Consider the following 15,915-nt stretch of genomic DNA (forward strand, 5'->3'; position numbering starts at 1 on the left):
ACCAAAGACTAGAGACCACAGATATGTAAGTCCTGAGAAAAATTATAGGCGTGAACAGATGGCATCAATGGCAATATCGTATTAAAAACGAGGATATTAGGAAAGAACTTGACATTGTCAGCATCCAGGAATGCGTTAGCAGAGCTAATCTCAGGTGGTATGGTCACTTAAACAGAATGGGTGAGGAAAGATTAGCAAAACAAGTGTTCACTGCCAGGTTGGTAGCAAAACGACCCAGAGGAAGACCAGGATATAGGTGGATTGATACGGTGCAAAGTGCCTTAGACGATAGAAATATAAGAGTTGATAATGTTGGAGTCTTGACAAGTAACAGACTGATTTGGAGGAAAATTGTAGATAGGAAATTAATAATGATGTATTTTTTTTCATGTAGTGCTATCATATCCTGTACACCCCTCGGGGGTACATGGCAGGAATCTGATGATGATGATAATAATATGTCAAGAACGAACAACAGTATAGAAGGGTTCCACAATTCAATGCAAAGCTCCATTACCAATATGCATCGAAGTATCTGGAAACTCATAACTTAGTTGATAAGGTAAGAGAGTTTAGCGAAGAAGAAAAAGTGTGATGCAGATCGAGGAGACATAGCAGAAAAGAAGAAAAAGTATAATGATGTTAATACAAAACTTCAGTGACAAGTGCTTCGATACAATCTGCAGCAAAAAGTTAATTATGTATGCAGCATCTCTTTTAATATGCACAATTTTTAAATGACTTCATTATGTTATGTACCACTGACATTCACCTTAATAACGATTGCCTTTTTAATGATTTTATAGTATCCTTTATCATCCATTGATTATTTTAAAAAATGTATGTAAAATGTCTTACGATACAAATGTTTAAGGTCTTTTCCTGAAGTTTTTTGCTGACAAAAAATATGTGTCAGTAATAGCAAATTGAAATAATTTAATGACATCAGAAGAAAAATACAGTTTGTTTTTAATGCTTCTGCCTATTTTCATTATCTTTGTCTTTTTATTGCTGATTTTCATACCAAATTTATTATAACAGTTATTCAATTTAGTCTGGGAATTTTGCAGACTTGTACTGGATTTATTCAGAAGTATAGCATCATCTTCATAAACCAGAGCCAAGGTTAGCATATCAATTTTGATTTAATACCACTTCATAATATGATCCATATAGGTAATCAATAACAGCAGAGATAATGTGTACTCTTGTTGCCTGACTTTACTTCAAACCATCTTCCTGTACCTCCTTCAATTCTAACTGCTGACTTCACTTAAATATAGGATATATACTGCTCTATATAATGTTCCATTCATCTCATATAACTGAAGTGTTTTGAAAAGCTTTCTCTGGGAACTTTGTTGTGTGCCTTTTCTAGATCTACAAAACTTAAATAGAGATCCTTTTTTGTATTCCCATGATTTCTCAACTATTTGTCATAAAGTGAAAATCTGATCTCGACAACCTCTATTTAGCCTGAACCCAGCTTGTTCTTCTCCAAGTTTCTCTTCCACAGATTTTCTTATCTGTTTCTCAAGTATACTTGCATAAATCTTACCAGGAATACTCAGCAGGGAACTTCTCACATTGTTTTATTTTCCTTTTTATAGATGGATACTATGAGAGCTCTACTCCAATCATCTAGAATTTGACCTTCTGACTTATGCAGTGCAGCCACTGCAAAACATTTTAAATTTCATATTTGTACATCTGGTCAAATTTCATGTACTCCAGCTGTCTTTATGCATTTAAGGTTTTTGATAGCTTTTTCTACTTCAAGTATGCATAGATGTTCCTGACTGTATTCCTGTTAAGAGTTTTCTATTATCATGCTGACACTGCTTTCTTATTTAGTAATCTTTTAAAGCAGTTATACCAGACATCTAGAATATCTTCATCTTCAATTTTCATGACACCTTTATCATCTCTGATTAATTTTAAGTATCCTTTCCACCATATTTTAAGCTTTTCAATAGCCTCCAGAATGTTTTGCCACCTTCCAGATATTAATTTTTCTATGTTCTTACCAAAAGCATTACTATTGTTTAGCTAGTTTTACACAGAGCTTTGCTTTCTTACATTTTTCTTCATATTGTCTAAGAGCACAAGCTGATTTGTTTGCCATGAACTTTCATTATGCTTTCTTTTCCTTGACCAGCTCTTTAACTTCCTGAGTCAACCATACAGTTTTAATTTTTTTGTCCTTGTAGATCACCTCACCACCTGCCTCTCTGGTTGAAGCAATCAACTTTTTCTTCATGATTTGCCACTAAATCTGCAAGGTGAAACTCACATATATCTCTGCACTGAATTTAAATTTCAGAATTTTTTCTCCCCACTCTATGTGAGGCACCTATTCGTGGTGGAGAAGAGCTGTCATCACTGGGATCCAATATTTTGCTGAGGTGCAACCTGTGGACATCCAGAAAGGGGAAGATTCTGGTAGTCTTGCACTACTTTGGCCTGTGTTTAGGCAAGATGAGTGATCCTGGATGGCCTGGACAAGATCACTCAGCTAGTGGGCTTGCCTTCAACGGTCAAGAGTGCTGCGCACTGGGTCTCCTTCCCCCATGATCTTGGTTCAGGGCCCAAGGCTTGCTGTGATGCTACTGTGCTCTGAAGTGGAACACCAGGGTTACCCCCCCCCCCCCCACACACACACTACAGCAGCATTAGAGTGAGTGGACAGCCATGTGTGACTTTGTGGTGGGCGGAGAGCTCTGGCATCATACCAAAAGCTCCTTGAGCATGAATTCTTCATCCTCCATTATTTCAGGGAGCCTAACAAACTCCTGACCAAGTAATGATACCATTGATACACCTTTTGATAACAGAAATAAGAAACAAAATATGTGATAACTGTATAAATGAACCAATTTTATTAATAATCTGTGCAGCAGATGAAAAGCCAATATGAACAATGTCACTCTTCTTTATTCAAAAGAGTCTTTCAAAAAACACAGTTAAGAAACTGTTCTGGTGGTGATCTCATAGAAACATCATATCAACAACGTTCTGAAAAACTCTTCAGAGCTACCATAAATCACTCAAATTCTGTAGAGGAGTAATCTCAGAATGTGATTTCCGAGATGTTCCTGATGAATAGATATGTTCAGAGATGAAAGATTGTGGAGGGTGGGGTGGGAGATGTGAGATGCATCCTGATCCATAGGGATGATCACCTGGTTCCAATCAGAAGCATCATCCTTATCTTTGATACTTCTCAAGCTTCCAACATTTTTTAAAGCAGGGGTATCTCATTTGTTCTGTTAGACTGTACATCCTTAATCCACTAAAATCCTTCAAATGCCAGAAATACAAAGATGCCAAAACTGTCTGCAGTGGCTCTGTCACCTGTGTCCAATATGGTAGTAAAGAGCGTGATAACCAGTTTTGCTCTGCAAAGAAACCTAAATGTGTAAACTCTCAGGGAGATCATATGTCATACTCCTGTGCATGTCAGAAGTGGAAAGATGATGAAATACAAACAATAAAAACAGAACAAAACATTTCAGACTGCAAAAAGAAAGTTAGCCACCACTATACCTGCTCTGAGATCCTGTTATGTTGAGAAGGTGGCAGCAAAAAAAATGTCATGAGCATCTCAAAACATGTATGTCTATTCCACCATTTGATAATTTCACCATATCTGAACTTGACGAATGTTACTGCTTCTCTGTTGAGTGCATCAATCGCATGATGTATGGCCTCACTTTGAAAATTGTTCCCTTCAATCAAAACTCACTTGTGAAAAAAAAATTATGGCTAGGTTTATCATCACTTAAAAGACAAACCACCAGACCCTTCCACAGAAAAAATGGATACTTCAGTATCCACTGAAATCAACTTGAGCTTAACCAGTGATCCTGACATATCCGATGATCAATAAATACGGTGATGGACACCATACTTCTTAAAATCTATTGAGAGATATAACCTGACAAGGGTAAGTCCTCAACTTCCTGTCAATCAGACAAGTCTACGAATCCCAAACAATAGAAAAATGTTTAAACTTAACTGTTGTGGGTTTCGCCAGTATATCAAGCACCTGCTACAGAAATACAAACCTTTTTGTTTCTGTCCGTAGGAAACTATATATCTCAATTTAAAACTCAGTGAGGATTCTACATTCAGGAAAATCACTCTTGTATGCAAGGACAGAACTGAAGATAGTCCTGCGTCTGGTGGTCTGAGGCAGTAGGCAGTCATGCTCCATTCCATCATGTTCAGCTTAATACCAGTCTGGAAGCAGTAGTGATTCGCCTATCTGTGGGTTTCTAATCACGTTATGCTCAGTATATTTACCATCGGGTTTTGAATTCACTGAAACAGAATTTGATAATCTCCTAATGCAACTACCTCCACCCACATTCCTAATTGGTGGCTTTAATGGTCATAACACCGTGGGGTAATGCCGATGTGAAAAGACAAGGTCATATCATTGAATCCCAAAATCCATGGCTTCTCCCTTAATAATGGAGCAAATACTTTATTCCGCATACCTACCCACTCTTATTCGGCAATCAATCCGCTCCCTTACCTTTTCCCCACTGCTCACATGGATTATCGATGAAAACATGTATGGAAGAGATAATTTTTCTCTTATCAGTACTACGTTTTCATAGGAACCCTGTCCTCCTACTTGGATGCCCACTTGGAAATTGTGCCATGCTGAACATTTTTCTCCATAGAAGATCCATCATCTTCTATGGATCTCCTTCTTACTATACAACAGAATATTTACAGAGGAAGAGTTTCCCAATGCTTGGCATAAGTCGATTGTCATTGCTATCCCAAATCCAGGCAAGGATTCAGCCCAGGTCAACAATTATTGTCCCATTGCTCTGATTAGCTTTGTAAGATCTTGAAAAAAATGGTAAATGCAAGGCTTCTCTGATACTTAGAAAGCAACAAACTTCTTTCCAACACACAGTGTGTCTTTCGTAGATACCGATCAACCTTGAACCATTTGGTCCGTTTAGAAATGTGTATAAGTGACAGTTTCCTGAAAAAACAATGAGAACATGCTGTTTCATTGTTCTTTGAGATGGAAAGGCCTCTGACACAGCCTACAGATAAGGCATATTAAAAGATCTGTTTAATCTTGGTCTGAGGGAGTACCTTCCTGTTTTATTAAAAGAATTTTCTCTTCAGCCCTGTCTTCCAAGCCCAAGTGCGAAGCACATTATCTTGAATATCATCAAGAAGAGGGGATACCTCAATGCTTTGTGTTAAGTGTGACACTCTTCTTTTTTAAAGTAAGCTCAATTACCATAAAGCTTCCTCCTACAATTGGCTGTTGCCTTTATGTCGATAACTTCACAATTTGCTGTAACACAAGGGTCATCGAAAGACAACTTTAACAACCTATCGATTGTATCTCTTCATGGGCTCTTTGTCATGGGTTCCAATTATCTGCATAAAAAAACTACATTTCTGCTTGAAATGCACTCTCCACCCCGATCTTGAGTTAAAATTGGGACAAACTATTATCCCTGTAGTTCCAGGTGCCAAGTTTTTAGGACTCAATTTTGACAGAAAGCTATTTTACACATTCATCATCTTTGGGATAAGTGCAAAAAAAATAGATCCTCCATACTCTGTCCTGTACAGAATAAGGTGCTAATCAATGTTCCTTGCTCTGTATCGTGCACTTGTATGTTCAAAGCTTGATTATGGATCCCAGGTTTACATTTCTGCAAGAGAGAGAGAGCATGCTCCGGTGGTCGGACCCAATCTATCTTCAGGGTATCTGATTAGCAACCAGTGCTTTTTTTGCACATCACCCATTCACAGTCTTTATGTTAAATCATATGAAACCCCCTCTATCATCTATATGAAAACATTTATCACTGAATTATGTCCTAAAAATAAAGTCCCTTCCAAATCATGAATCATGCAGCCTCTCACTTTGTCAACTACAGAAGTCTCCCACACACCCTCTTATGTCTATATTCAATTATTCATTATACACAAAGCAGCCCACTCTGATTACTTGCCCATCTGTACTGATGATTCAAGATCATAGATTTTTGTTGGGTGCACTGATATGTTTCCTAATATTGCAATCTCCAACCAGATTCCAATCAATTGCATTAATTATTATTATTTACAGCATCTCCATGGAGTCTGGAGACTCATTGCAGAAGACCCAAATCAACCATCATATGCATAAATCTTATCATACCTCTCTTTGAATCCATTCACCATCAGGGGACTCGCAACTAATTCTGGCAATCCATTCCACTCACCATTTTCCATGCAAAAAATCTGGTCCAGACATCCCTAACCACACTCTTACATAATTTCCACAGGTGGCCTCTAGTTCTCTATTTGTCATATATTGAAAAATTTCACTAGCATTAAGTCTGGAGACTCATCGTGGGAAACTCAAATCAGCCATCATATACACAAATCTTATCATACCTCTCATTGAATCCATTCACCATGACTCACAACCAATTCTGACAATTCATTCCACTCAAAAAATCTGGTTTGCACATCCTACTAACCACACTCTTACACAACTTCCACGGGTGGCCCCTAGTTCTCTATTTGTCATATATTGAAAAATTTCACTAGCATTAATTTTATAAAACCCCTTTAATATCTTAAAAGTTTCTATCATGTCCCCTCTTTTTCTGCCTATCAACTAAACTTTGTAACCCACAAACCTTCAACCTATCCTCATAGGGAGTATTCCACAGACCTGTCACCATCTTGGTCACTTGTCTCTGAATCTTTTCAACCACCTCCTGGTCCCAACAACCCAGTTGACCAAATCTGTGTGCTCAGTAGTCAAGATTGTGGTGCCAAATCATAACCTTATAAAGAGGGATGATAACTTCCTCTTTATAAGAGGAAGTTATCTTTACTTGTTGGCATGTTTTTCGACATCCAAATAATCCTTTGAGCTATTTTGCCAACTTTTGCAATATTCCCTCTGAACTTCAACTTTGTCCGCCATTAATTACAAGTCCCTAGCCTCATCAGTTTCCTGCAATCCAGTATGATCAATATGATACTCAATATGCAACCTTTCATCCCAAATTGCATAACATTATTTTGCAATATTAAATTGACAATCATTATCCTTTACCCACAATTCCAATTTATGTAAATGATACTGCTCGACTTTGCCTTGGCAAAGTCGCGCAGTAATATCATAGTGTAGCCATTACTTTTATCTAGGATATCTACATCACCTTTATCAACTATTGCCCTCTCCAGTTTTGCATCATCAGCAAAAAGTTGAATAACCCCTCTTAAATCTTTCCTTATGTCATTGATATATAAATTAGAGAGTAGTAGCTCTAGTACTGAACCCTGAAGTATTCCACTAGTTACCATCATTCTCCTAGACTCTACTTCACCATATACTAATCTCTGGTGTCTGTCCATCAGCCATGGTAATCTGTCAAATGCCTTGATAAAGTCGAGCAGTATCATGGTGTAGCCATTACTTTTATCTAATTCTGCTGTCACTTTATTATAAAATGTGAATAAGTTACTATGATGGAACCTACCCTTTATAAAGCCATGCTGCCCACCATAAGAGTATCACTGTTGTATTTTACCTTTCACTAACTTTTCTAATACTTTAACAACAACCACTTCCAATATATGAATTGGTCTGCAGTTTGCTACGTCTGTCTTGGAGCCACCTTTATGCAGTACTATCTTACCCTCTTTCCACAGCTTTGGAACCTTGCCAGAGATAAGACTCAGATTGAACAACTTTGTCAGAGGCAATGCCAATTCTCTTGCACATTCATGTAGTATACAGGATGATATGCCATTCAGTCCCACTGCTGAATACCTCCTGTTCATCTGTCGTTGATATGCATCTGTAATATCAGCAACTCTAAAATGACCACCTGGAGGATGCAACTTTCCAGAACAATCACTCAGCAACTCAACTCTTTCTTTTGGTTCAGTTACCTTCCTACTGAGCATTATTTAAAGTCATTCTACCATAGTCATATTTCCTCTTACTTGCTACCTGAGGGAAAAAACTTTTGGGTTTACTTTGGCCTGTTTGGCTTATTCTCCCTCATAATTTGATTTGGCCTTCCTTACCATACTAGTCACCTTTCTTGAATGTACTTTGTTCTGCTTTTTTTTTTTTTTTTTTTTTTTTTTTTTTTTTTTTTTTTTTTTGCAGCTCTTGCTTTATATCCCTACTCATCCACTTAATTCTAACTTAGTTTATCCTCTTTACCTTGGGTATTCAGTCTGATACTGTTACCCTCAAGCAATCTCTGACCACTTGCCATGCACTACATTCTTTCCTTGTAGCTTCTCAAGCATGTGTGAGAAAGAAATTGCATGTGCAATTTCTTTCCATGTAAGCATTTCATCATTCACATTACTTTCAACCACCCTTCAAACTCTGAGCCATATTTTGTGCACTATCACTCATTGCTACTGCATTATGCATGGCACCTTGATAATCCTGCTTTATATCCTTATTATCAGTCATTTTTTATTCTTTTGCAACTTGAATTTCTTATATTCACTTACAAAACATTTCCAACAAATATTTTCTCGTTCTTGCTCTCGTACCACAAACTATTTACTCTCAGCAATAAATACATCAAACATACAATACACTGAACTAAATCCCACATGTTGACATCGACCAACATGCCTTGGTCGCCATTTTTCTCATACATATCACTGCCATAACGAAAAACGATTATGAATAGAATATCACTTAATAATAGATGCCTAAAACAACACAACTTAACTACACAGTCAAAATAAACAAAATACCACCAAACAAATATAACATTTATCTACTAAAAAAGAATATCTTAGCTGAGCAACATGTGTACCGCATCTGCTACTCAAGATGACACTAGTGCCCTCTTCCATTCAGCTTGCACTTGTGCATTTAAGAATACCATTACCAAAAATGTGTAATTTATACTGACTCATTGAGTTCTTACAGGCTGTCTCCTCTTCTGTGTATAATCCATATCCAGTGCTTTGTGAGATTTTGCAACTGTTGTGCAAAATGAGGACTCTTAATTTTGATGTTTGGTTGTGAATCCAATATGGCTGGATTCCCAGCCATATTGGATTCACAACCAAATTGAGAATGCTCAAGGGAAATTGAGACTGCAGATGCGGCTGCTAGATCAGCTCATACTTTTTTGACATACTGTTTGATGGTTCCTTATACTGACTGACTACACCTAGGTTATAAACTAAGTTAATTGCCTGCTGGCAATACTCCTGCAGAAAGCACTGATGAACAAATTGCATGATATTAAGCCTGAAATTAACCATTGACATTCTAATCAGTATAGGAACATAAGAGAGGAAGTTTTTCTTGCTGGGCTCCACATAGGTCACAGTCATCTCACACATCCTTATTTACTGAGGGCTGATGTTATTTGTTCAGGTAGCTGAGGAAGGTGTTTAATGTTTGGTGGCTGTGTGACCAGATAACGAAAACATCATCAATGTATCTTAGCCAAACTGTAGGTTTTAAAGTAAAGGAATCTAGAGCCCATTACTCAAAAACTTCCATATAAATATTAGCAATTGGGAGGGGGGGGGGAATAGTGTTGAGCCCATGGTTGTACTTTTTTTTTTTTTTGTAGATAAAAATTATTTTGCAACACGAAGTAACCAGTCCGTAGTAAGCAATCCTACACACACTGGCCAATATATACATGCTAACTCATATCACCACCCTTCATAAAAAGTTAGGGTGTCAATGACTCCAACTAAATAAAATAAATAAATAAACAAAAATAGAGCTATAACAATTTGCTCTAATGAACAAGCTTTTAAACAAGAATTATTACAAATTATTAGCAATACATTTATAAATAATGGCTATAGCAAAAAAATACTATCAATAAAGTTCTTCATAAAACTTCATCAAAACAAACCTATAGATTATTGTAAAACCATAGCTATCCATACATGCGTGATTCTCAACCTATAGGGCACATCTCCTTTAGAGGGAAGTGCAAAATACTTAATGGAGGGACATGAAGAAAGTGGAAATCAAAGGAAAAACTGAAAAACTACTTTATTGAAGCAATTTAATGAAACTATTTATTGACACGAAAACAATATAAAAACAAAAATATAAAATACACTCTGAAAATAAAATGTATACAATCCACTGTATACATTTAACTAGTTGCACTTATGGGAACATATCAATATTGCAAAATATACCGAACAACTAATTAAAACTAAACAATAACAATGAATCTAAAGGCTTCCTGGGACCTGTGTTACAGAGCAAAGCTTTTCATATGATGGTGATACATTGAAAATTGACACTCTTAGTTCTCTTTGTATATTTAACTAGGATCTATATTTTGTTTTTAAGGCAGCCACTGCAGAAAACCTGATTTCACAAAGATGAGATGTTGGAAATGGCAGAAGTGCATGAAAAACTCTTGACTTTAGTGCAGAAAATTCATCATCAATACTCGTCCAAAATTCAACAGCAATTTAAATGCAAATTTAAATGCAAACACTTCATAAGGAGTTTTGCATTTAAATGCAAAACTCCTTATGAAGTGTTTCCAAATGTCTTTTAAGTTTATTCGGTTTCATGCTATCAGTCACCAAAATTTTCAAACAAAACCGAAATCTAAATATTCTGCTGCATACTTTCTCGATTTTACTTTCTGAGTGATATTCTGTAAACTTGAATTTGTTGACGTTGATGCTCCACAGTCCATTCATCAGATGCCCACTTATGTCCAATTAAAAATTTATCCATTTTTCTACACTAGAAAAGACTTTTTATACCATGTATCTCTGTTGTTATAGGAGTAAAATAATGCCAACCATTGACTTCTCATTCTTGGTCAGTGTTACTGCTGTCTTGCCATTTCAAGCCTTATTTATACTCGCAGAAACATTTCCAGAAATTTGAAACTTCTGTGATGAAACTGTGAATGTTTTCAAAAGGCCAATATGATTCAACGGTCTGTGCAGTGATGCCAGATCTATACAATTTTTGAAATATTTGTTGATGTATTTAAATTTGTATGAATATTTAAAAATTTTAATTGATTCCTAGTTTTGTTTTGCTGACTTTTATGTGTTTTGTCAGGGGAGGCATCGCAAAAACTAATATTGAAAAATGGGGCACACGTGGAAGAAGGTTGAGAAACACTGCCATACATTAAAGGGTTATCAGAAAAAATTAATAGAATTCTACACCATTATAATCTTAATGTCACTTTTGAACCACCTATAAAATTAAAAAAACATATTCAACTTCTCTAAGGATCCTTCCCCCCATTGGCTCATCCTGGAGTTTATCTTATCTATTGCACCTGTAACTTACCTTATATTGGTGAAACTAGACATACAATCCCTGTTCATAAAAAAGATCACAGAAAACACATTAAATTTAACAATTTTGGTGAAGCATGCTTCTCAGATCATCTCTTAACACCCTACACCAAATTGATTTGGAAAAATACATGTTCTTTACATCATAACTTGGTATGAACACAAATTTAAAGAAGCCTATGAAATCATTCTAATCTTAACAATAATAGTGATATAAAAATCCCAAGAATTTGGATAGCACACATTCAGCCCTCTTAGTTCTTCAGGTTTTCCATCAAACCCTGATTTTAGGACTCGAATCAATTATTTCATCTTTTATTGGCCATATCCATAATGTGTTGTTTTAATTTATATGTTTAATTATATGAATAACTTTTGTGTGAACATGTTGCTCTCTGGCTTAATTTATTTTTGTAACCAAACAGATAATAATAATAACACTCTAGTTTTGATGTAGTAAGGTTTTCCCCCCACCAGAGGTCAGGCCAATACTTTTAATGTTTTACCAAATCAATGTACTTTAGCATACCATGTAGATTGTAATGCGGCTTGTTTCTTTGTATATATGTGTATACTCCAGATCAGGGATTCTTAACCTATGGTACGTGTACCACTGGTGGTACGTGAGCCACTGCCGGGTGGTATGAAAATAGATTTGCTTACTGGTACATCTAATATCTTGAATTAAATATAGAATTAAATATAGAATTAAATTAAATACACTGGAAAAGGTTGAGAACCCTGCTCCAGATGATGACCTTAATGTGAAGGTCGAAATGCCAAGTGATTGTTTTGGTTTATTTTAAACTGAAGTTTTACTCTAACATGGTAGGTGTTTCCATAACTTCTATGATGAAGTCTGTTATCCTTATTTTTAACTTTGCATTATTGGCATATAATTGCACATTACTTAGACAAATTCCAATATTATTAATATGTAAATAATATTTTTATAATTTTATTATCTGTGTTTAACAAATATAAGCAGAATGGCTGTATTCCTTATTTCATATGTACTTTGTAGACTTTCTAAGCATTATTTTATTTACTTATTTGTTCAGGCGAACGGCACCTATTGATCAACAAATTTTAAATTCAATGAAAATGGTTGGATCAATTGGTTATGCCCCAAATCCAGGTAACAGGCGTAGAAACCAGGTACCTTATTCTTTAGAAAAGAGAAATAATAGAGCAAAGGAAACAGCTGAATCTCCAGTTTCAAGTGGTCAGTATACATCTATTTAATTAGGACAGCTTTAAATGTGTTCTCAAAAAAGATTTAAAAAACTATCTTTGATAATCTCTTGCTGGTTTAAATACTTAGGTTTTCATTAATTAAAGATACTTCTACAAACAGACATACTTTTAATGACAGTTTTGGTATCATTCTTTGCATCCTTTTCATTGTTTTAACTTGATAGAAAAATTTCTGGTAATCATTAAAACATTTTTATTATTGTGTGTGAAGTGCAATGTGGATGCAGACCTTCAGTCTGCATTCACTTCAGTCACTGATACTTGCCAGCAGTATCAGTTACTGAAAGTGAATTATCTGACAGTTAAGAAGATAATGCTAATGTGAAAGAGCACAAGTTAGTGGTAAAAAAGTGGAGAAAAGGTGAGTGAACTTCTAAAAGAAGCCATCGATAGTAGTGTGACTGATGGTAAGTAACTTAGGTTGAGCAAAAGTGGGAAATGTGATATAATAATAGTGAATGATAAGAGAGAGAGAGAGAGAGAAGTGAGACAGTGAAACAGTAGAGAAATGATGGCAGAATGGTAACAAAGACTGTATGAAAGATATAAACATTAGTGAGGTTGAGAAATTAATTAAGGCAGTTACAGAGTGAGATAGGGCACTTAGAGAGAGAGAGAGAGAGAGAAGAGCACTACCTAGGCTGGCAAGCAGCATAGTGCTATGTGGGGAGACTGGCATAAGATATTAATAAACCAGCAATACCTGCTCCATTTTTGCCGTAAGACTGGCAAAAATGGAGCAGGTATTGATGGTTTTGAGAGATATAGGAAGAGATACTGAGTCTATGCAATGTAGAAAAGGGGGAAATTGCTGGTAGGCACAAATGATTTGTGAGGAAGTGGGAATCAGATAGCATGAAATTCGAGTAAATTAATAGCGCCAGTGAAATTAAAGAATGCAATAGGAAGAATTTTGTGTTGCCAACGTATGATGGTAGTTATAGAGCTGAGGAAAGAAGTGATAATTATCATTAGGATAGGAAGAGAGAGACCTTGAGTATATGGATATATGAGAGAAATAGATATATAGTATAAAGAAGCTAATGACTACACATCACTTACCTTAGTATCCCATAATGCAAAGCACATATCCTTACAGACATGTATAATGCTATGCATTATGGGAAGGGTCACTACCCAGACTGGTTTTGACCTTTGTTGAGATCTCATCAGCACGAGCCAGACCCAAAAGAGATATCAAGATACTAAGGCAAGTGATGTGAAGTCAGTAGCTTCTTTTTGCCTGAAAACTTGAATATTTTAAGAATGAGGTCTTATTTTTCTGTTGACAATACCCTAAAACATATAAAAGAACTTGTTACTCCCATCTTAGAAATAATGCCGAAAACAGAAAAAGATGTTGCTGCTGCTGCTGAATACGAGTACAATACTATCCACTTAAATAAATGGACAACAAATATAGAAAACACTGAGCTATTCTGGACTGAAAATAGTTCAGGCACAAACTTTGTTTGCTTACACTTGGATAAAGGATTAAACCAAAAATATAATTTCTTGGCATCTTTAATTTATAGTTATAACCAAGTGGAAAAACTTCCAACAACTATCTCTAATACAGAGTATTTTAATTATTATTTTATTTAACGTATGATGTACAGATCTCAGGATATTACATACATATTACATAAAACAGCATAAAAAATTATAAAAATCATATTAAAAGGGGTACAATAGTTTGAAATGATTAAACATTAAAAAATTAAGAATCAGAGCTTAATCCTTAAATCCCAGATCCACTTCAGGGATTCTGGGGTCAGTTTAAAAAAAGTCCTCTTTAGTGTTGAGAATGAGTAGATAGGGCACTCAAGCATGATGTGATTGATAGTCTGAATCCCGCTTCCGCATTCATAGTTTGGAGGATCGGACCAGTTCCATTTATGCAAGAGATGTTTACATCTCCCATGTCCTGTTCTGATCTGATTTAAAGTGATCCATACATGTCTAGGAAGATTGAGGCCCTCCAGACAAGATGTGGATTTGAAATGGGAATTTGAAGATTGGAGGTATGTTGAAGCCAATACTCGTATAGGTCAAAATTCTGGTGGTTCATTTGTATTGCACTCTTCCAAGTGGGGTGCCTGGATTTCAGTCTTTGTGAGGTATGGAAGGAAATGTCTTGGTGGATAGGCAAGGAACTGTTTCCAGTTATTTTTGTCCATAATTTGCTTAAAGCTTGGGTCCTGCAAAGCAGGGTATGGGCTATATTACTGAGAATTGGGAACAACCAGTAGTCAGGAGTAGATCTTAGAGCACCAGAGATTATCTTCATAGTTTGATTCAGCTGAACATAGACTAAAGAAGCATGTGCGCTATTCAGCCATACAGGAGCACAATACTCTGCTGTAGAATAAACCAAAGACAGTGCAGTAGTGCATAGTGTGTTGGCATCAGCACCCCAAGAAATACCAGCAAGTTTATGCATTATATTATTACGAGTTTTTAATTTTTCAGCGATATTTTCTAGATGATATTTAAATATCAAACTTCTGTCTAGGGTAACTCCTAGGTATTTTGAATGATTGTTAAATTTCACCTGTTTGTTTCTAATACCTTTTCAGATATAATTAGCCTGGATAATACTTAACCCGGTGTTACTATCGTGGGCTATCACAGACCCCAAAGATTTTAAATTGACTATAACTTTTTAACAATGCTTGGCAGTGAGTCATGCCTCAGTATAGCTTCCTCTCCTGTAACCTGCTACTCGACACCATAGACAACAGGCTGTTGTGCACAAGCAAGTTTAGTGCGGGACCACACCTTACCACTTTTGTTACATTTTCCCACCTTACTAACAGCGGGTTAAACAAAAGGATGCGACTTCAGTTTTGTTCAGGTTGGGTTGTAATCACCATCGTTTAAAGTATTTATCAAGTACAGGCAGACTTCACTTAAGATGTTCTCTGATTTTCGAAATGTAGGATGTTGAGTTGCAATGGCAATATCGTCAGCATATGTGAATCTTTGTGATGTTGTCACTGGGATATCACAAATATATAAGTTAAGAAGCAATGGGGCAAGAACTGACCCCTGAGATAGGCCATTTTTAATCTTAAAGAATTTACTTTTGGATTCATTGAAAGATACTTGTATCCATCTGTCTGCTAGTATTTGACTAAGTAGATTAGCTAGTTTTGGTGATAGGATAGTTTCTAAGAATTTTAAAACGAGACCCTCTCACTACACTGTGCCATAGGCAGCAGAGAGGTCCTTGAAAAACAGTTGAAAACAATAGCGGTATTTGTTGACCTCTCTGCTTGATCACAACAGCTTCTGTCAGGTTTGAAGCCAGCCTGAGGA

General features: G+C 36.1%; 1 protein-coding gene across 1 annotated transcript in view; it reads left to right on the top strand.

Annotated features, from left to right (window-relative positions):
- Positions 1-15,915, top strand: part of PAN2 (PAN2-PAN3 deadenylation complex catalytic subunit PAN2) — a 717,374-nt gene that overhangs the window by 176,119 nt on the left and 525,340 nt on the right. The window contains exon 10 of the mRNA XM_090393913.1: positions 12,399-12,562. Coding sequence (XP_090250039.1) covers positions 12,399-12,562 — 164 coding nt within the window. The remainder of the gene's footprint in view (positions 1-12,398; positions 12,563-15,915) is intronic.

The sequence above is a fragment of the Typopeltis vanoorti genome, chromosome 6 (genome assembly GCF_054136105.1).
Source record: "Typopeltis vanoorti isolate ZY-2024b chromosome 6, IOZ_Tvanoo_1.0, whole genome shotgun sequence".
Lineage (NCBI taxonomy): Eukaryota > Metazoa > Arthropoda > Arachnida > Uropygi > Thelyphonidae > Typopeltis > Typopeltis vanoorti.